Genomic DNA, 22,703 nt, shown 5'->3' with positions numbered 1-22,703 from the left:
GGACACTTCAGTGGTTCATTGGTGACTATTATACATCACAACCCAGCACACCTAGAGTTGGGAGTGTATGTGGAAGGGATGTGGGGCTCCTTCTCTGCACACCCTGATTCTTGTACTCCTCTCAAAGAATCTGCAGCTGTCTGCGTTGGTACAGCTTGGCTGGAAGGGACTTTTGGCCAGCTTAGTGGGACAATTCAGTTGCCTAAATACATTTGTGTGTCATTTTTGATAATGTACAGCATCCCTGTTTCCAGAGGGCCAGTCCCTGCACAGACTGGAGCTTGACCCTTGGCCTCTGCTGTACTTGCATCCTTCCTGTGTTTTCCTCACAATGACTGAGGAGGCATGTGTCTTAAAGCACCTGAAGCATCCCGAATCTTGTACTTCACGCCAGCTACGTATACTCTGTGTTTGGGAACTAGTGCTGTCTAGGATATTAGAAAATCCATGTGTTATGTGTGCCACCATGCAATCACTGTCACACTTGCACTGGTACTAGAAAATAGGTATTGAATTTTATAACACAACAGTATAATTTTTCAGTACGTTGGGGGCTGGATAAACATTATTTACATTCTTTGAGAGTAACAAACTTATTTTCAGTGGTCTGTGTTCAAGTTTTCAGTATATTTTTAAGGGTAAATTAAAGAAGGCCTAAAGCAAGGAAGAGGCTGATTTAGTTGTTTTTGGTTTTGTTTTGTTTTTTTTTTTCCTAAATCTATTATAAAAGTAATTGGAGGATGCAAGCTTTAGGGAATTTCTTTTGGGATGTTTAGGAAAAGATAAATCTATTATATTTTTCTAGGGATATATTTTATAGTACAAATGAGTAGTTATTAAAGAACATTGCGTGGCATATTTTAATTTGAAAATCATAGAATCTTTTAGGTTGGAAAAGATCATTGAGTACAACCATTAACCCAGAACTGCCAAGTCCATCACTAAACCATGTCCCTAAGTGTCACATCTGCATATCTTTTAAATACCTCCAGGGATGGTGACTCAACCACCTCCCTGGGCAGCATCTTCCAGTGCTTGACAGTTCTTTCATTAAGAAATCCTTCCTAATACCCAATCTAAATTTCCCCTGGTGCAACTGGAGGCCGTTTCCTCTTGTCCTGTCGCTTATTAATTGGAAGAAGAGGCCGACCCCCCTTGGCTACAACCTCCTGTCAGGTAGTTGTAGAGAACAATAAGGTGTCCCCTGAGTCTCCTTTTTTTCCAGGCTAAACACCCCCAGCTCCCTCAGACTTGTGCTCAAGATTTCACCAGCTCTGTTGCCCTTCTCTGGACATGCTCCAGCACCTCAGTGTCTTTCTTGGAGTGAGAGACCCAGAACTGAACACAGGGGTTGAGGTGTGGCCTCATCAGTGTCAAGTACAGGGGAACGATTAGTGCCCTGGTCCTGCTGGCCACTTTATTTCTGATACAAGCCAGGATGCCATGGGCTTTCTTGGCCAGCTGGACACACTGCTGGCTCATGTTCAGCTGACTGTTGACCAGCATCCCAGGTCGTTTTCCACTGGGCCACTTTCCAGCCATTGTGCCCCGAGCCTGTAGCTCTGCATGGGGTTATTGTGACCCAAGTCCCAACCACACCTGGCCTTGTTGAACCTCACACAGTTGGCCTTGGCCCATGAATCCAACCTGTCCAGATCCCCCTGCAGAGCCTTCCTACCCTCCAGCGAGGGCAACTCCAACTTACTTGCCCAGTTTGTTGTCATCTGCAGACTGACAGAGGGTGCACTCGATCCCCTTGGCCAAGTCATTGATAAAGATATCTAAACAGAACTGGCCCCAGTACTGAGCCCTGGGGATCACCACTTGGAACTGGCCACCAACTCCATTCACCACCACTCTTTGGGCTCAGCCAGCCAGCCAGCTTTTACTCAGTGAAGAGTGCACTTATTCAAGGCAGGGGCAGCCAGATGCTTCCTTGTTCTCGAGTATCTCTTGAACTCATGCATTTCATGATATTTGCTTATTATAATTCATGGGTCTATAAGAGGATTTGTTTTCTTTTAGCCTGAGGTAAACATGTTCAACAGCCTGGTTTTAGTTGGCGTGCTTCCTTAGATAAAATTAAGACAAAAGTTCTTGCAAATGTTTAGATATTACTGCATTATAATAAATTCCCAGTAGATAATTAAACTTTCTCTCTTTTTAAGCCAACCTTCTTTTCCCTTTTTAATTCTATTGTTAATTGTGTACTGAGAGGTTGTTTGTCTTTTGAGGACAGCAGAATAAAAGGATTTACCAAACTTCTGAAAATCTGCACACTACAGTAATATTCAGACCTTCTAAATAATTTACTGAGAGCACAGCCAACAATATGAAATTTTCATGTATGGGTATCAAACAGGCAACCTCACATAAACTTGAAAGGCATGAAAAATAAGGTTAGGCTTCAAAACAGGGGTCAGTACTCTCAGGCTTAGAGTAATAAAAAGGTAATCACAATAATGTTTAATCTGGAGTTTTTTGGAAAAATTTTATGTTGACACATTTCGTAGAAGCATGAGAAAATTTGAATTTGAAGCTTACTAAGGAGATTGGTGGTTGCTGAATATGGACACAAATCAATTCCAACACTGACCAATAACCAGGCTTGTTTCATACCCTTTATAACAGATGAGATCTGGAAATTACCATCATCTCTTCCAATCTGTTCCTGGGACTTTGGACAAGAAAAAGAATACACTATGACTGACAAAATACATTTCACAATCATTTAAGTCTAAACATCATGTAAATACTGTTAAAACATAATTTAGTGGCAGTTATGGTAATTATTCCCATATTAACAATATTTTGTTACTCAGAGGTGTATTTTAGTAAATGATATTTTTTGAGACATAGATGATGTACATTTTTTTGTGATACAGATTTTATTTCATATCCAGTTTATTGGTTTTACTGCTTAAAGTTTATTAATGGTATTCAGGGCTCTGTGAGTTATGAAACGGAATAACAGACATTTGTTGATACCCTTTGGAGCCTTTTGGTAATATAAGTGCTTGCTAAGTTGCTAAGCATTAATGATATATTTAGCATAACACAAGAAAGAAGATAAAGATAGTCATTGTCTCCAATGTCCTCGGATGAGCTCTGGGTGCTGGGATGCTTAATTCCTGCTCAGTTCCCACTGACGTGGGGGATAGTTGGACATTTAAACAAAAGTTGGATAATTAGGTTACTCTGTGTGAGTGGCTCTTGGTGGGAAAAATGTCAGTTTAGCCATCTTCAGTGTTGACATCTACAGCTGAGCTTTACAGTCTAGGCTTCCTTTACAATCAGTGGGGAGAATCAGGCATTTCTTGAGTGTGATTCATCTGGTCTCTTTTAGATATCAACATTAGGATGAGATTTACAGTCTAAACTGGGTGACATAAATAGATATGATGTTCTCTGGAGCTTTATATAGCAGTAGCACATATTTACTGGGCCACTGACTGAAACCTCCGTCTTCTTCTTCCAAGAAGGCTGCCCCAACCAGAATAGGGAACATGCCTCTTTCTGTGCCAGCTGGTAGTCACTTTTTCCCATAGAAAATGCAATGCCTGCAGCTAAGGGAGAGTGGCTGGGCCACACAGGCATTGGGGTTTAAAATAATTTAGAATATTTTGCTGGGAAATTCAGGTTTGAATCCTCTTACCTAGGCGAGAGCCTTAATTACCCATCTGTTGGGTTTTAGCAGGCTGCTTTGATGACAGCAGCCAGGCTTACCTCTCCTCTGTCAGGTCTTCGGGCTGTGCCAGCGTGTTTGATGATGCCAGCTGGAACAAAGAACCTTGCTGCTCAACGTGGCCAAGTTTTTGGTGGCTTTGAGTATGGTCAGGAACATATTTAAGTTAGGGATTTCAATACATAAGAAGTCAGACTCTCAGGTCTCATATTGGAAGTCTGTTCACAGGTCTGACCATTGAACTCTTCACTTTTAGTGAGGTGGGAGCTCTGCAGCATCTTGAAGCTCACAAAAAAGTGTGACCAATCCTTCATGGTTTAGGGGTATAAGAATAAAGAGTGCTTATATTGCTGCTGATGTCATTGCCACTGTCTTGTTATAAACTGTCAAAAAGTTGTTATAAGTAGTGTCTCTGCAAATAGTTCTTTCACAAGCCTGATAGGCTACTCTTTGCATCAATGACAAATGATGTCTCTGTATATCATGTTACTGACATCTTGCCACACATCCACAATCTATTTTCAGTTCTCTGTTGCTCATTACCAATTTAGGAAAGGATTTGAAAAGCTACAAAGAGATTTGATGGAGCATGGGGCAGAAGCACTGAAACTAGTACTGTAATGCAAAGAAATATGAGATCTGATTTTTAAGTTCAAAACTTGTGCATTTTTACTCCCCTCCTTCGAAGAGTAATTACTAACTGGAGTTACTGGTGATGGCATCACAGGTCAGAAATGGTGCTTTTCTGTGCACCTTCAAGAACAGTTCATTGGTGTGTTGTTGTGAATTTAGTGCTTTGGTGTGGACTTCAGGAAACCAATACCTAAGGGAGAATGCTTTCACAGTTGTAAGTCTGTTTGTTTAACCATGCTGAAATGTCTTTCTTTTTAATTTTCTTCCACTTACTTGAGGAAAATCAAAACCAGTAGGAATAAGAATCCTGTGGGTTTTCTACTTTTGTTTTTGCTGGATGATGTGTAGACCTGTGATTCATACAGTTCATGCATATCTGTCTGGCATTCATATTTGAAATAGCTGCATAATTACAAATTTCTAGATTTTGGGTTCTTTTGAAAGCAAAGTATTTCTGTGAGTAGAAAAAATTAGTTTGATGTCAACATATATATCACTAGTCTTTTAAAAATGTCTTTTTAGTAATTAGGTTCTGAGTACAATTAGGTGTATATGCTTTCTGGATTCTTGTAACAATGCATTCTCCACCATTCATTTACAAATAAATTTATCAGCACACTCTTTTAAATGCATACCTGTAAAACTCTATCTGAGTATTTATAGATTGATAATCACTGGGGTGTCTTAACAGTGGACCTTTAAATAAGGCATCAGGGCTTATTCTCTTTTTACTAGCAATTTAATCTGTTGTTGTCCTTTCAGGGGAGGTCTGGTATTTTAAGGATTTGGGCTTGGCATTATCTGTGCCCAACAGCACTACACGCTGGAATGGGTTTACACCCGTGTCACTTGTGTTTGGTGTTGTATGATGGTAACATAGAGGTTCCATTGCCCAAATGAGGGAAGCAACTTGGGAAGGGACAAAGATCTTCCCTATATTGAGGAGACTGAGGGGAGACCTCATTGCAATTTACAGCTTCCCCAGGAAGGGCAGTGGAGGGGCAAGCACTGATCTCTTCACTCTCGTGACCAGTGACAGGACCCGAGGGAGAAGCCTGAAGATGTGTCAGAGAAGGTTTAGGTTGGATATCAGGAAAAGGTTCTTCACCTAGAGGGTGGTTGGGTGTTAGAACATGCTCTCCAGAGCAGTGGTCACAGCACTAAACCCACCAGAATTCAAGAAGTGTTTGGATGACGCCACTCTCAGGCACATGGTGTGACTCTTGAGGCTGTCCTGTGCAGGGTGAGGAGTTGGACTTTGATAATCCTTGTGGGTCCCTCCCAGCTCAGAATATTGTGGGAATGCAGCGTGTTGTTGACAGTCTTTGCTGTATTGATGTTAGCCTCCATTCCTTTTGCAGTATCCTACAGCACTGGGAAGGGACAGAGCCCTCTCTGAACTGTGCCACTGCACACCTGACTTGCATTACTTGGAGGCTGGTGTATTTTTTTTAGGAGTGAAGCAAAAAAAAACCAAAAAGAATTGCTTCAGTATAAGTAATTTATTTCCTCAGAGGAAGGTTTCCAGCCATGAATCAGGTGTACAGTGATGCAATATTACAGTTTTATAAGGAACTGGCTTTGACCTTGAGAAGAATCTTAAAATAATGCTTTTCAGTGCTTTGATGCAAGAAAGCCTCATTTTGTAAAGTCCACTGTCTGTGGTGATTCCATTTCACATACCAAAATTATTTCCTGTTTTCTTTATGGTATACAAAAGGGCGGTTTTATACTGCAGCTGTAGGTCTTGACTCATGTAAATCAGTATGTGGGGCATCAAAGATCTTTCTCTTTATCAATTTGTTCTTGAACTCTATTAAATCTCCACTCATTTGGTTTCATGTGTTATATCTATAAATCTACATCTAGCCCTTTCATTGCCTTAAAGTTTGTTAACTCTGTGACTGTCATCAACAACAGCTGCAAATTCTGTGGAATTTTTATATGTATCAGCCCTCTTAGTGATGCTTAGCTGATGCTGAAGAGCAGCCAAAATTGGTAAGACCTGTATAATTGGTAAGCAGGTCTCTCCTGAAACGATCCCCTTCCTTCTCCTGGAGGTTTTTCTGCTCTTACAGTTTAGATGCATTGGCTGTATTTGGAGTATTTTGAGTAGCAGTCAAAATACATTTGTCTTTTCAGAGAGTGGATCAGTCCCTCGAGAGAATGTAAGGCAAATTTTATGCAATTAATTACAGTGATTAATAGATTTCTCTAATAGCATGAAGTATGTGTAGCATCTAACACTGGAAACAGTGAAAATGATCTTCATATAAATAGCACGAGTTTCTTAGAAATATCTGGCTGTAACTACAGTTTAAAACCCACTTTGTCCTTCCTGTTATGCTGCTGCCTCCACCTGTGGTATAATTTCAGCAGCATCTTTGCCAGCCTCCTTCTTCCTGACCTGCTTCCTCCTCGAGACATGTCAGCTCCTGGCATCGCCAGAGGCACTGCTGTTCCATGTCCCCCAGGAGGCACCAAATCCAGGGCTCTCGCAGAAACTTGTCGTGGGAGGTGCGAGGCGTCTCCAGAAAAGGCTGTTGCCACCCTTCCCAAGGAAATAACACCAAAGCTTCCCAGAGATGGTGGCATTGGCAGGATGAGGCCAGCCCGTGTGCTCACCGAGACGGTCTCTTTAGTGACTTCAGGTGAGCACAGCAGTATGTGTGTGCTGTGTGTGCAGGGAGACGAAGTCGGCAACTCTCCAGGCTTTTTTTTTATGGAAAATTGAACTGAGGGCTTCATGATTCTCAGAGACACAGTTTGGGAGCACACCTGTTGCACAGAAAGAAGGGGGGGCAAAATGGCACTGGAGGACATAGGATTTTTGGTTTTTTTTTTTTGCATGGAGCCATTTCCTTTTGCAAAAGAAGCTGACTTTATTCACTAATCCACATATTTCTATCCGCATTTTGTGGACAGGAGTGTTTTGTATCCATTGTGCAAACACTGTTCACTTATTTAGAAGGTGGGCTAACAGTGCACAGTGGGTGACTTGGTTTCCAGTCACCACCTTCTCTATCCTAGGGTCTGCTCTCAGGTCTGCTTTTGTGTCTCCTAAGATTAAGTTGTTGGTGATAGTGCTGGTCAAACTTTAGAAGCGATTTCATTTTTGTGACATTTTGCACATTTCTTAGCCTTTTGAGAAGTGATTGAGATTCTGAATTGAAATTCTGAATTCTCATCAGAAGGCTCAGACTTTTGATAAACATCCTTCTCTTTCCACCTTTCTCTCCAACCAGCAGACATGACTTCCTGCTCTAAAACATTGAGAAACTTTCCAGATCAAAACATCATCAGAAATAATATCTCCACAAAGCACTTCTGCTCCAACAAACCGCATAGATGGACTAAAATGTATTTCATGGGAGTTTTTTCTGTCAAAGTACTATAAGAGTACTAAATGAGGACAGAATCTCCAGAAATATTTAGATACTAAAAATGAAAATATCTCTGTTGAGCATGTGTGAACTTCGATTTTTTTGTGTGTGTATAAATATAATACAAGCAAATATAAAATATTAATTATCCGAACTTGGAGAAAAGCTCTCACATTTCAGAGCAGAAGAGTTGATGAAAGCAAAGGACACTGGACATTTTCATCCAGGGCAAAAAATTTTCCTCTAACCTCACCTCAGAAATTAATAAAGTGTTTTGATGGAATTCATTCTCCCTTAAATAAGGCAGGCAGACACCATGAAAAACAAACCAACCCAAAAAGTCCAAGAGAGTAAAAATTGGCAAAGATCTCAGGAACTGAAAATAGAAGGAAGTGCTGAACAACTTTTAAAGTAGTTGTTATCAGCTTTGCCTCTAAAATTTGCAGTGTGCTGCTGCCTGATCAGTAGGTTGTTACAAAAATGCAGCTCACGTGCATTTCTTGGGAAGATGTTCTCAGTCCCTCTTACTAAGCAAATTTCAAAGCAATTGAAGGCTTCCTACCTGCCTCTATACCACTGGATATCTGCTCCTATCCTCCAGTGTGAGGAGATCCCTGCGTGCTCTTGTGCAGCAGCCAGGAGGGCTGGCACAGGGTGCTGCTGCTCTGTGTGGAAGGGCAGTGTCCAGCATATCCCCTGCCCTACTGATCAATCCCCAGTGACAGGAAGGGATCCTTGCTACTTCACTCACCCAAATTCTCCTCTCAGAGAGGGGTAATGAGCAGGATGGAGCAATGCCTGCTAGGACTTGTAGAGGAGACTCACTGCTATGTTGCCATGGGTTGGGTGCCATGGGACAGTGGTGGGGCTGTGCCAGCAGCCCCCTTGCCTGCCCAGCCCTGGGTGCTCTGTGCTGGTGTGCCCTGCCAGATGTTTTCCAAGGTCCAGGTAGCTCACAGCCATGGTCCTTTCTTCTGAAGCGCCAGATATTTGACATCAACTACAAATGGCATGAGCCAGTGTAAAGGGAGAAACACAAAGCTTGGTGGAGGGAATCTCAGAGGAATCTTCTTATTGCTTTCAGAAGGCGTATTTGAGAGCCCTCAGTAACAAACACCACTCCCTACATAAAATCACAGTCCTGTTGCTGGGCTGTGCGTTAGCACAACTTTCCTGGTCTTGGTCATTACCACTTGGCATGGTGTGTGTTTTTTTCCATTTTATGGGAATTTGATTTATTTCACCAGTGGGTAGGAAGAAAAAAAAATCATCACTGAGAATGTCATGATTAATTTTTTTTCCTCTTGAAGAACTATGAAATTATTATGAAATATATGACATGTGTATAATAACAGCCTAGTGTTCTGTTTTTAAAAAATGCGTTAGAGGTGTTGTGCACTTTCCCAGAGGCTTAATGAGGGAGCCATGCTGTGTTGGAAATTTTTCAACAATAAAAATTGACCTCTTACATGCTTATGTAAAATGAGGGTTGACAATCACACAAACATGTCCAAAGTCAGATACAGACGTTGTGAAATATCACTTCTTTCCCACAGAGAAACTGGTCACCTGTTCACAGTAGGCTATTGCATTATATCCTATCCAGTAAGGAATAAGACGCTTCCCCACAGGGAAACAAAATGGCAGCAAAGTACTGGCCTGGTGCCCTTCTATCAATGCTTTTCACTGACTTTTTTGCCAACTCTTCAAAAATAACACATAGGCATACTTTTCAACATATGTTTTGCCTCTTTGTTGGTTTAAAGGCATAAAGGGAAGAAAAGGTCATGCATTATTCACCACTTCATCATCAAATGCAGGAAAAATTCATTGTTTGCTTTTTTGATTTTCTTTTACACTCCCTAATACATCTTTTATTTTCTAAAAAATCTAGTGTCTTTTGCTGTTCTTTTGACATATTTCAGAAGTGGCCTCTTCTTAAAAATTGAGCATATGGCTCTGAACCTGCATCTGAATTCAGGGAAGTGTCTATTGCAAAACATTGAAATTTAGAATCATGGGAGCAGAAAAGTTGGATTCAGGATTTATTCAGAGTACTATTCAATAATCAAAGAAAGGAAGATAATTAAAGAGTTGAAGAATAAATTAAACATGACAAATATTGCTCCTCTGCTAAAAATAAATTAAGCCACTGTCAACATATTTATGGGTTTTTTTAAATATTAAACACTAAGTTTAAGCCAAATGTGTACCACAGAGGAAACACTAAATGACTATTAGGATTTAAAAAACCAACTGTTTCTCAGCTGAATGTGTGTCACCAATGTCTTAGCAGTCTCCTTGCAGTACCTTCCTTCAGTACCCTGGCCAGTCACTGGCTCATGATGTTCCCACCAAGAGAGAGCAATATAGGGAGGAAGAATGTGATTTAAGGAGAGATCAGAGCTTAACAGCAATCCCTGTTGAGCACCAAACTCTCTGTGTTAAGGGGGTAGGAAGGACAGAAGTATGAAAGCAGAATGAGCATGGTAACTGAGGCTTTGATGCATCTTCAGTGTATGAGGCTACAAGTCATAAGAGTTCATCAGGGACATCTCCTTGCTGGTTCTTTGCCCTTCATAATGCAATTAAAAAATAGGAAAAAACACCTATATGTTAGGCCACAGATTTGCAGTTTATCCACCTTTAATTAAATATGGGTAAAGATTGTAGAAAAGGATGATGGTAGACAAAGGTGAAGAGAGAAAGAGAAGAATATTTACTTCATTAAACTAATTAATTTTTTTTTTGTAAAATTTCCTAGCTTCGATTTTCAATTCAGAGGTATGCAACCTAATGTTACAAAAAATGGACAGGAGGTTATTATGAAATAAAGAAGGTTGAACACTGCAGTAGGATTAAAGAAGTCATTCTGGGCATAGAGGATATTCCATTTATGTAATAGAAAAAACCTAAAGCTTTCACTTGATAATTTCTTTCCAAGATAGAGCTGGTGAAGCTGATGTTAAGTATACAAAGATTCAATTTGAAACATACCAAAGTAAAAATGTGAGAATTAGTGTATATGAGAATAAATGAAATATTTCAAGAATTGTCAATTCTAACAGAGAACATATAGATTCCAGTGTTACTTGTAGTTGCTATTTGATGTTTTCTGCTATTACCTGGAATCTCTTAAAGATACGTTCATGAGCTATTTAAATACACACAGTCTGGAATGTCTCAGATGCCCATACAATTTCAGTGTGTAATACTATAATATGCATGATAACCATAACCTGGCACTATATTTAGGTCCAAAAAGAACAGTACCATACTCCTGATTATTTCATTGCTTTTACTATACTCTGAAGTCTTGAAATTGCTTACAAGCCATATATTCCAATGCATTATTTTACTAACTCATTGTGCATTTAGTGTATAGCATAGTTTTGTGCTTCTGGCAAAAACAACTTCCCAAGAACCAATTTAAAGTAATAGAGCTACCCTAAATATTGGGGGAATTTAAATGGATTTGCTGGACTGTATGATGGGATCTCATTCAAGAACAAGAGCCTGCTCACAGAACGTGTATAGGATCTAAAGTAATGCTTATAAATATTTACAGATATTTTATTTCTCCCATTTCAGTGACTATTTCAACAAGTACCTTCTTTGATGGCTTACTGGTAACTGGGCTCTACACATCTACCAGCGTTCAGGCTTCCCAGAGTGTTGGTGGTTCCAGTGCTTTTGGATTTGGTAAGTCTAGTGTAATTTACATTCTGCAACCCAAGGTAATGAATAGTTGCTTGTACAGAGGGCATCAATAGCAACACAATTACTGAAACAGGTTAATTTAGGCTGAGTAATCAATAATACATGGAAGTCAGTGGGAGTCAATGAGATAAAGCAGTGGTGGTTTTTAGACAGCTTCTATTGCTTCCTGCACTTCATCTTTGCTCAGTCCTGGTACTAGTATGCTGAATTATATAAATTTCAAGAGATAAAACCCTCAGTACTTAAATTGTTCTAAATGGCCATTTCTAAATGGTGCGACATTTTGTATAAACTAAAGCACTTAGCCCAAACCCTCTAACTGTTCCTGGGCTGAAAAAAGTGTTTCCTTTTCCTTTATGTCAACCAACTTTTTCCACTACCTCGATAACATCTTCCTTAAAACTGGAGTGCCAATCACGATATTTTATGCAACCAATTATTTTCCATGTAGGAAAAAAAAGAATTGTAGTAAAAAGGGGCATGATAGGCTTTGTGTAATTATTATGCATTTCAAGTTCTGCTTTAACATCCAGCAGCAGCAGCTGTGCTAAGGATAACCATTTTTTGAAAAATCTCTTCTAAGTCTGTGAAATTAATTGACAGCTATACATTCTGCAGTTTGTTATTCAGGAGCATTTTTTATATCCTTACAAATAATTGTAAGAATCATGTTCCTCCAATTGGGGGAACTCAGTGACCCCTAACAAGCAATCTAGGGTGAAGGTGCAGTACGGGACACCAGCTGTACTGCACTTGCAGTAGCATGTTTAAATGTTAATTTGTCTGTTAGAGTTAGAATTCAGTACTTTCTTCATAATAAGCTCTCATGGTACTTACTTTTGTTATAATGCATGTAAAACATGAGTGCTCTGGGCATCTGAGTGTCATCCAGCAGACATATATTTGCTTTTAAATGAATGAATGTAATGTAAATAGCGCATTATTTAAAACTGTATTGAGGAAGAATTTGAGAAGGGCTTTGCCTCTGTGAATAACATCACTGATCAACCTTTTGCTCAGCCTTTCAAAGGGAAGAGCATGGCTGGCACAGGTATTTCATGTCTTATGCAAAGGGCACTGAAAGATTCTCTGTTCTGGAAGAGGTTGTACTGCTGTTTCTCCTTTCCCAATGTACGCTTTGCAAGATGAATAGAATCGGAGGGAGTAAGGAAGACAGAAAGAACTTACCAATGTGAAATTTTTGGGATGGTTAAGTTACTAGCAAGCTATTATCTTGCCATGAAAAGGTGTTTGTATCACATCATTGGGAAGAGCGTGGCAGACTGACTAGGCAAGGTATACAGGTCGTGTTTAATCACACATAATATTTAAGAATGAAAATTAAGCAAAATAATAAGAACCTAAATACCTCTATGCATTTACAAAGTATGTTTGTATTTTGCCCTAAATTTGTAACTTCACTCGCAGAACAGGGCTGTTATAGAGGATGTTTTACTGAGACAATGTCAAAGTAACATGATGTGTGACAGGCAGAATGTTGTGGCCTTTTTGACTTGCCAAAGGTCATTCTCTGGCTGTTGATGTGTTACATTCAGCCACTGTAAGATAACTAACAGCTAAACTGCTGGTATGTGCTTTCTGCAATCCAGAAGGAGCTCCAAGCCTACAGGCTGGAAAAATACAAAAGCCAAAGTGAGGCAAAAGCATTCATGCAGAGTTGGAGCTACTTCATTTTGCTTGTCAATACAACTTCTCAAATATCTTGCCTGGGGAGATCTGATGCTCTGCCTTGAACATGCCTCTCTCTATGTCAGAGAAAAACAGCTGCCATTTCTGACCCTTTTTTTTTTTTTTAATTTAACTTTCTGTGGGTAAGCTGTAGGGTCAGTTGTGTTACAGCTATTAGTTATGAAATATTTTAAATAAAAGTCTCATCTTGCTGTTTTTCTTTGCTACCTCCTAAGCTTGTATATATATTGAAAAAAACCCTGTCTGAATGTTTCATAACAGATGATGCTCACGTGCAGTGTCTTTGAAGTCACAGTAAAAAGTAAACAGTGAAGGAAAAATGGCAATGGCTTTTAAACTCAATTTTATATGAATGCTCAATCCATGAGGTTCTGATGGCTCCCAGGGCTGAGAACCACATAAAATTTTCCTATCTCTACTTTGCAGTAAGAGATGAGAAGGCTGGCTGCTTCCAAAACACATTTACCATGTAAATGATACTCTTTTTAAAATTATTTGGTAGTTTTAAAAATTAACAGTATTTTAAAATCTACCATTTGCAGTAGAAAAACAGAGTAGTCTCCACAGTATTTAATATGTTGTTTAGTAAAATAATAGGTGGGAATGACATTGTTTTGTTTTCTGAAGAAAACATAAAGCGCTTCCTCCAGAAACCCGGGATCCATCTGTTGTGTCATCATTTCCAATCATAAAAGAAGCTGTTTCTCCTTTCCAGCAAGTGACTGTGATGCTCAAGTTAGATTTACCTTGCTGGAAATTATTATGGTTTTTTAATGTCGAGGACTAGTCAGGTTCAGAGACCTCGATTCAAAGATTTATGTGGTTTATCGAAGATTAGATGGAGGGGGGGTGGCAAAGCTGGGCCTTTAAAACCTGGAGATAGTAATATTCTGAAACTGGATTGATAGTGGTTGCTTATGGTGCAGGGAAGAATATTTTTTTCTCCCTTGCAGTATTACCATTGAAATGGTCTTGTCTGTCTTACACAGGAGGTCACGCTAGATTATCATAATCTTTCAGGCTGCCCCATAATATTAAGTCTCCCCAACATACATATATCTGTCTTCTGTGTTATAAGTTACTGTGTTGTGGCTACAATTGTCTTTTAATTACACAGTTTAGGAAGTTAACTTGATGGAGACACAATAATTGTCAGTTATAACAGTTAACCATGTCAAGAAGCTTTGAAGAAAAAAGATAAAATACTTTAATTCTAAGGGTTATGTTTTCTTTCTTTATTAGAATATATTGTGTAGCCAAAGAAATAATTCCTGGATTCCTCTCTGGGATTAGACTGACAATGAAGCTTGCTGAAATTGTTATCTGGGAAACATTCTGACAATTTTTAATGGAGAAATATGGAAACTTTTGGGTATAAAGGTTACCTAGTAACCTACCTGGTCATAAATATTAATGTTTTGTCCCAGGTTGAACCGTTGTCTGGGTTCAGATTAAGGTAAAACTAAACCAGTAAAGCTAAAATTAGAACCGGGGTAAAACATAAATGTGTGCTTGAAACTTCACCAATCAAGCTGGGAGAATCCTTTAGCAAAGATATGATCCTTAAATGTAACTTTTAAGAAGAGCGTTTCTTTCTTTTTTAGGACTTCTGATACAACAGATACCCTCTATTGCATCTCACCAGTATAATTTCCACTCTCCTCTCCTGATCAGTGTTGGTGTGCCTGGGAATGTTTCCACATCCTTCAGCATTGTCTGCTGAAGAGCAGTTCCACTCTTTGTCTGCCCCTTTCACAAGCCACACTGATACCCCTCAGTGTTATTCACACCCTGTCTCTGGAGACACACTTTGGACTCCTGTGGGATCTCTTTATCTGTCAGTGTTCTTCCCTCCCTCTGCACTTGTCTCTGAGGCTTCTTGTTGGTGTTTGGTCTTTTTTCAACAGCATGGGTTATCTGGCTGTGCTCTGGGGTTTATCAGCTCGCCAAGACTAACCTCCTATACAGCCTTAAGGGCTCTCACTGCTTGATTTATCCAAATATATGAGAGAAAAGTGGGAGGCAGGAGTACTAAAAAACATGTTAGAAAGCTATAAATGCAGTGGTGGGTTTGATGGGAATGATTCTACGCCACTCTGTAGCTTGGCCTAAGTACAAAAATACTGCTTGGCTTCTCCAAAGCCACGTGCACTGGAGAGCGAGGAGCACGGTGTCATTTCTACAATTAAAGGAGAAGATTACTGCGTAATCCCCCAGCAGCGATAAGGAGCGCTGTGAGCTGAGGACCTGAATCTGTCTCATTACATGGGATCATCCTGGCTGACAGGCTGGTTCAGCAGGCAGATGTGCTGGGCTGTGCACATCAAAGCCTGCCTTTGACCTGCCACTCACACTGCATCTCCACAAATTCAGGTTCTTCCCAAGGCTTTCTGACTCCCTGGTAGGTTTTCACATCATGAATACATGACAAATTATATTTAACTTTGATATAATTAGTTTCTTACAAACTATAGTGGAAAACATAAGCCTTTATAGCTAAGCCCAAACCCCCCTAATTTTTATGCAAAATCGTAATTACTACAGTGATGTTTACCTTATAATAAACATGGACTTAAAAAATAATTTCATGATAACATTTGGATACACGTTAACCTTCCAACCTAACTTGCAAAAGTCCTCTTGGAAGGTCATAGGCTCTATTGCGGTAGAGAGAGTGGATTCCAAGCTCTCATTATACTGGGAAGCTTTGCCACAAGCCTAATTGGATAACAGGAAGTTTCTGGTTCATTTTTTGTGTAGATTTATACAACGTGTAGTTTATGATCTTTTAAAGCAGATGTCTCTATTCTACTGGGAGCTCATAAACTGCTCAAGAAATTTAGGTATTGTTTAAGTCTATGGGGTACTTTATAAGAGACTAAGAGAGTGATGTTACCTGGTAACATTTTAGTGCCTGAACTTGTATCTGCTAGAAAGGAAAAAAATAGACGATGAAATATCATATTGCAATCTTTCCTCTTTTGCAATTCTTTCTTTGTGTGAAGATTTCAAACAAACAAACAAAAAACCCAGCCACAAAAAAAAAAAAAAAACACAAAAAAACCCAACACAAAAACCTAACCAAACCCCCACCCCCACTAAAATAGTTACAACTGTTCTTTGAAATATGGTGAATAATAAATTTCCTAGAGGAAATCCGGGGAAGACCAATCACCAGAAATAATGTAATGCAAAGTAAATTATCCTATACTCTCTTTTTTCATATATTCTATTGCCTTTTGACAGGATTAAGGCAGCCTTCACATAATCCTCCGCTTGGTATTTTGGTTACAGATGTGTTTGCTTAGCAAACCAAACCCAAAAACCCCTCTCAATTTTTAGATGAAGGATCATTTTGATCTGGCTCTGTATGAGTTGGGAACTGGGGAAAAGGATAAAAGTGGTTTCCAGGTCCCATATCCCCTTTGACTCTGAGCAGCCTTAGGACAGAGTAATTGTAGTGGATATCATTGGTGATGCCACTTGCTGCTGGTTTCATCTGCAGACAAAGGAGGAGGAAAGAGAGTGACTGGGTCGCTAAAGGACACACACAGTGTCAGGGACTACCACAGAAAATGTGCCCCAGCCCTGTCAGTGCATCAGTCTGGACTGTGCTTTGGAGGCACCTGGGGCGCCCACTTGCTCCTGGATGTGGTTTTGAGCTTTCAGAGACTTGGTTTTGTCATCAGTTTATGTTCAAACACTGATGCTTCTGGGACAATGTTTTGCTTTCAGATTTTCACAGATAAAGGAAAATATCCCCCACTAACATTGTGAGATGGAAAAAGGCCAACTGTTGCGTTTTCCTTGTTAGGTGAGCCTGTAAAATTGAACCCCCCTGCTCACTCTTTGCCTCTCTGTGCTTATTCACAGCTCTAAAAAGTAAGGAATAGTCGGTAAATGACAGATCTTAAGAAAAGTTTTCAGCTACATGCACGCTAGGATCTTGAAGTGCTGTTTTGTAACTCAGTGAAATTGCTCTAGATCCCTGGTTTACTTTGTGACAAGCCAAATGGGCTCCAGGACCCTCCCTTCACACCAGAGATACTTGCCAGAAACCAAACAGATGGTAAACTGGGAAGAAATGACCCTCGGCATTCTCATTAGAACAGTTGGAGAAATTTTAATAAGCCCCTGTTTGCCTTGTGCTGTATCTAATACCCTTTGAACTGCCACTTTTTTTTTTTTTTTTTTGTCACAAGTCAACTACTGCCATGTATATTTTAATGGGGATTATCAAATACAATTTGCCCAGAAGATGTACCAGCCCTCTGCCGCTAATTAGTAAAGTTTAAATAATCACTGAGTTCTGGAATAATTGGAAAGAAACACTGTTTTTTCTGCCAATGCATAATTACCAATTAACAGGAAGATAAAATGTCTGTATAGCAGTCATATCTTGGAGAATTTGTTAACAGTCAATTAAATTGTGAGTTGGTGCCAAATTGACATTGGTCAAGAAAGTTTACATTTGACTTTAGTTTTAAGGTACTTCCCCCTACAAATGGTATGTAAGGAAACCATAATGATGATAAAACTTTCAAAGTATGTGTCATGATGTTTAATTACTACTTAAATAATCTTCATGGCCAAAAGTTGACCATTTCTACAAGTGATTGACTATCATTTGTGCCTCGTGGAAATGCTCTCAGCTTTGTTAACATAACATATATTCATTATCACAGGCAGTAATTACACATGCTTGCCTGACAATGAACTGTATCACCAAATATTTCAACTGCTGAGGAAGAAAATTCCCCACATGCAGTAGGATAAGGCAGACAGAAGTTCCCCAAGGTTGGAGGAACAAGCTGACCAGAGAGGGAGCCTACACAGAAAATATTTAAACTGGTCTAGTTTTAGTTTCTAGTTGAGCCCAATTCAATCACCCTGAGAACTTTTACCCTTTTCTACAGATACCCTTGGACTTGTCAGGTTTACCATAACCCCTGCCATGGCAGTAGCAGCTCTTGGGTGTCAAAATCCAATTTTGCCTGATCTCTTGAGGAGCTCTGAGTTAGTCCACAATTCAGTATTCATAAAAGTGAGTGATGGTGTCTGCTCCATAACTTATTTCGAATGTCTTTGGAGCATTAGAAGGACGACAGTAAAATACGTCAAGCTTTTAACCTTTTAAATATACCTGTAGCTTCTGCTGGTATCTGTGTGGTTGAGGTTGAAAAGGAGAATGAACCTCCGTAGAAGTGGCACGTGTAATGTTTCTTGTGTTTGTCAGCTCTCAGTAGTGGGTGCAGGTGGGTGTTTAATGCTACAGGCAGCATTTACTGCTTTGCAGATGATATCAGAGGTGACCACTGCATTGGAAATGCGGAGGAATATTTTCCAGTGTGGCAGTGCTTGTAAAGGAGTCCCTGGAGTTTTGAAACAAGAAAATGCCTTTAGAAATAGTTTTACATAGCCAAATCCAAAGTGCTAATTGAAGTGTTGGGGCCAATTTTGGTCCAATTTAGCAAATACATCTATTCAACAGTGATGTTTTTTCAGGTCTTATACATATATCCATTTTTTTCCCCCTGGGTGACCAGAAAATGTTATGGGGAAAAGTTAGAGCATAATTGAATTTTAATGTAATTATTTTTATTGCGTTTTAATTTTTTATAAAATGCATGTAGTAAGGAACTAATGTAAAAGTCTGTGACCTGATCAGGGTTTTTGCTACCTCATACCTCTGAGAAGATCCTGATCGCAATACAGTAAGGATTTAATTCAAAATATATTAAGAGATTAAATATTCATTATTGGTGTTTTTTTTTTCTATACTAATACTTACTGAAAGTAATCTGTAACACTTTTTAAACTGTAAAAATTGCAGGTCCTTTTAATAATGGAAAATAATATGTAAATAAATACACACAACCCCATATATATAGACATATGCATTTGTTCCTCACTCTCCTTTTTTCATCCTATTTTCAAGTACCATGTTCAACTGGTGCACTTTGAGTGCTGTTAACAGGCATATTACAAATTTTTATTCTTTGTAAAAAAACTGGTGCTGTTCGGAAAAGGATCTGGGTGTGTTGGTGGACAGTCAGCTGAACATGAGCCAGCAGTGAGCCCAGATGGCAGAGAAGGCTGGTGGCATCCTGGCTTGTGTAAGAACCAGTGTGTCCAGAAGCACCAGATCACTGATTGTCCCCCTGTGCTCAGCACTGGTGAGGCCTCACCTCAAATCCTGTGCTCCGTTCTGGGCCTCTCACTACAAGACACTGAGGTGCTGGAGTGTGCCCAGAGAAGGGCAAAGGAGCTGGTGAAGGGACTGGAGCACAAGTCTGATGAGGAGAGGCTGAGGGAACTGAGGGTGTTCAGCCTGGAGAAAAGGAGGCTCGGGGGGACCTTATTGCTCTCTACAACTACCTGAAAGGAGGTTGTGGTGAAGTGGCAGTCAGTCTCCTCTCCCAGACAACTAAGCAATAGGACAAGGGGTGACAGCTTCAAGTTGTGCCAAGGAAGATTTTTGTTGGATATTAGGAAAAATTTCATCACTGAAAGGGTTGTTAGGCATTGAAAAAAGCTCCCTAGGGAAGCGGTGGAGTTCTATCCCTGCAAGTGTTCAAAAAAGGAGTAGACATGGCACTTTGTCATATTGTTTAGTGGGTATGGTAGTATTTAGTTAAAGGTTGGACTCGATGACCTTGGAGATCTTTTCCAATGATTTTATGATTTTAAATCTTGCCTTAAAATCCACCTTCTCTAGTTTTTGTAAGGGTAAATTACTAACTTTTGGCATTGATTAGAGAAATGTCAATGTATGACTCAATTCTCTTTTGTTATTATTTTATTTTCTTATTATATTATTTTCTTAACAATAACATTCTTCCCATTTGCTCAACACTTAGAGCATGATCTCTAAACCAAGGACTTTCTTCTTTATTATTCTGTACAGACATGCTGGCACAATAAAACCCAATCTTTACTGTACATGACTGTTATTATAATGTGGATAATAGTGCATAAAAGTCAAGGAAAAATGAATTAAGCCTTCACTGATTGCCCTAGCAATAACAAAATACTTTCCCCTCTGAAAGATGTTGCCATTATGCTTTGAGAGCTTCATTCAGCTGTACTGACAGGCTGCAGTTGCATGGTAACTTGTGGTAACAGAGGTAACTTCAATAAAGCAGGGGGAAAAGGGCCATCACCTAGAAATTCAGGGCCTTCTTAAAACTGCATTCTATGTGTGTATGCCTCGAGAATATATTAAGTAAATGTTCCCATGGCTGCATGAGCTTCACACTGCCAATGTGTCTGCCTGCGTAGCTTCTTGTCCCGAGCCTGTGTCTGTGATGCCTGATTGTCATGTGTTGTGCTGTGACAGTCAGTCAGGGCCCCTTCTCCCGACTTTCCTGTTGTGCCAGGCCGATTATTTTCCCTGTATTTTGTATTTATCAGGAGGCGATAGCACATTCAAGCTGAAGTTACTGGGCTGGGCTCTTGGACTTCATCAGTTAAGATGCGTTGAAGCCCCTTGCAAATGTGAAATGATGTTGGGAAACTGTTATTATTGTAATTTCGAAGACAAGTTTGTAAACTAATTTCTGGCATATTATGACAAGCAAATGTTGTGATCAGGCTGCTTTCCCCATATCTGCCAATGTATTATATTTTGGAGTTGATTATATGTGGTGAAAAATCAGGCTTAGGGCAAAATGGAGCCTAAGAGCCCTCTGTTAAATCCTGATCATCACCTGTCCTACCAGTTGATTTCTCTGTTTGCTTGTCTGTTGTCAGTGTTGTGACTGATAATCATTTGTGTGTTTTCAGAGATGGTTTACAAGAAAAATCTGCTTCAGGTCTGCTAAAAGGAATATCTCAGTTTTTAGGAATATACCAGTGGAAGGCAATAGCTGTTTGTAGAGAATGATTGGTATGGTTCCATCTTCATCAGATGCTAAAACACGTGAACTAGAGAAGGAGGCTACCAAGTTCACGCTGCTGTGAGGCACAGTGGGAGCAGGGCCAGCTCCTCGCTCTCTTGGTGGATAGAGGGAAGGGCAGAGCTTCTTCACCTGCAGTACTGGTAGGTGAAGAAGGGATTACACTTTTACATGGGCACAAGTCATGCTTACAACTTGTGCCATGGCTAAAATAGATATTAGCTGATTACACAACATTGATGAGGTTAGAAAATTTGAGATTAATTTGAAGTGACAGTTGTAAAGAATCTAAAATGCACTTGCTTGTATGCGAGCACCACCTCACAGGAGCACAAGTCAACCTTGAAGAGATTTCAGTCCAGTCATACCTGCTACAAAATCCCCAGGAAGAAAACGTGCAGAACTTCACAGGAAGTCCTTACTCCTTGGGTAGGATTGTTGCTCAGTTCTGCTCTGCTGGATTTTATTAGTGAACGAAGCCCATTATTCCAGAGTGATCATGTCAGTCCAGGTGTGACTTTGCACCTTTTTTTTTAAAGTTCTTGAAAGAGAGGGAGAAAGAATAATTATTTTTGATTTCTTTAACAAAATATATGTGTTTATAGTTTAATAGTTCATCTATTGCTTGAGTTTAATTATTTTTGGTCACCTACTGGACCTACTGTCATACAAACACTGCCTTTTGCTTCTGAAAAGAAAGAAAATATGCCTTTTAGCTCAAAATTATAAAGATATTGAAAGCCTTGAACTAGCAATTATTTACATTTATCAAATAATCAATCTACTGTAATTCTTGTCTCATTTCAACCCCTAGGAAAAATAATGCAATTATTAAAATTGGTGCAGTCTATAGCCAAAGCAGATGTATCGACATAAGCCTTAGCTTGAGCTGTTTGAACACTTGAAGGAAAAAAATCTGCAGGAGGAATCCATGAGTTACACTCATTGAAGGAAAGTAAAGATACTTTGCAGCTGCATGAGAGGGTTGTTTTGTGGGGTTTCTTTGGTTGTTGTTTTTGGTTGGTTAGTTGGTTGGTTTCTGACACCACCACCCCCCCGCCATTCTCCTCGCAGATAAAATCAAATAAAATTGCTGAAATAAAATTGTTGAAAAATCTCGTGGTGTTTTGGGAAGATGTGATTTGGACCAAAGCACCCTTATTAAGCTCCAGTTTATTTAAATAAAACTGTTTAAACAGTTACTTGACAAGACTGTTTTGGCAGCATTACAGCAAGTGTTGAAACATTTTACATAGCAGATTATTAATAAAGTCAGTATTTTGCTCCTCCAACACCGTGAGATTTGCTATATGTCTGTTTCTGGATAAACTAATGACACAAATATTTTGTGACACTGGAGTCATACTCCAGTCATATGGCATCACAGTCACCTTGACATTCTCTGGCATACTGGAAGGATGATGTAATTATGAGAAGGCTGAATCAATAAATGCTGACAGCATTAGCTGTTAACATGAAGAATATGAGCATTAACGAAGTCTAGATTAAAAAAATAATCTTTGAGCTGTTTCATCCTGCAAGTTTTAATTTTTAGAAGGATTAAGTTTAAATTTTTAATTTTGATGTGAGTAGTGAATTTGTTGAAATATTTCATCTGCTTGCTCAGCACACATATACATTAAGCTCATAATTTTCTCCCTGTAAATGAAATTT

General features: G+C 39.4%; 1 protein-coding gene across 3 annotated transcripts in view; it reads left to right on the top strand.

Moving 5' to 3' along the window:
• The window catches only part of RELN (reelin), a 281,279-nt gene that overhangs the window by 35,214 nt on the left and 223,362 nt on the right, over window positions 1-22,703 (top strand). For all 3 annotated transcript variants that reach the window (XM_027888170.1, XM_027888169.1, XM_027888168.1), the window contains exon 2: window positions 11,293-11,403. In XM_027888170.1, coding sequence (XP_027743971.1) covers window positions 11,293-11,403 — 111 coding nt within the window. The remainder of the gene's footprint in view (window positions 1-11,292; window positions 11,404-22,703) is intronic.

This window comes from Empidonax traillii, unplaced genomic scaffold (genome assembly GCF_003031625.1).
Source record: "Empidonax traillii isolate 1590-97213 ecotype Southwest subspecies unplaced genomic scaffold, ASM303162v1 scaffold234:size820800, whole genome shotgun sequence".
Lineage (NCBI taxonomy): Eukaryota > Metazoa > Chordata > Aves > Passeriformes > Tyrannidae > Empidonax > Empidonax traillii.
This window is presented reverse-complemented; position numbering and strand designations above follow the sequence as displayed.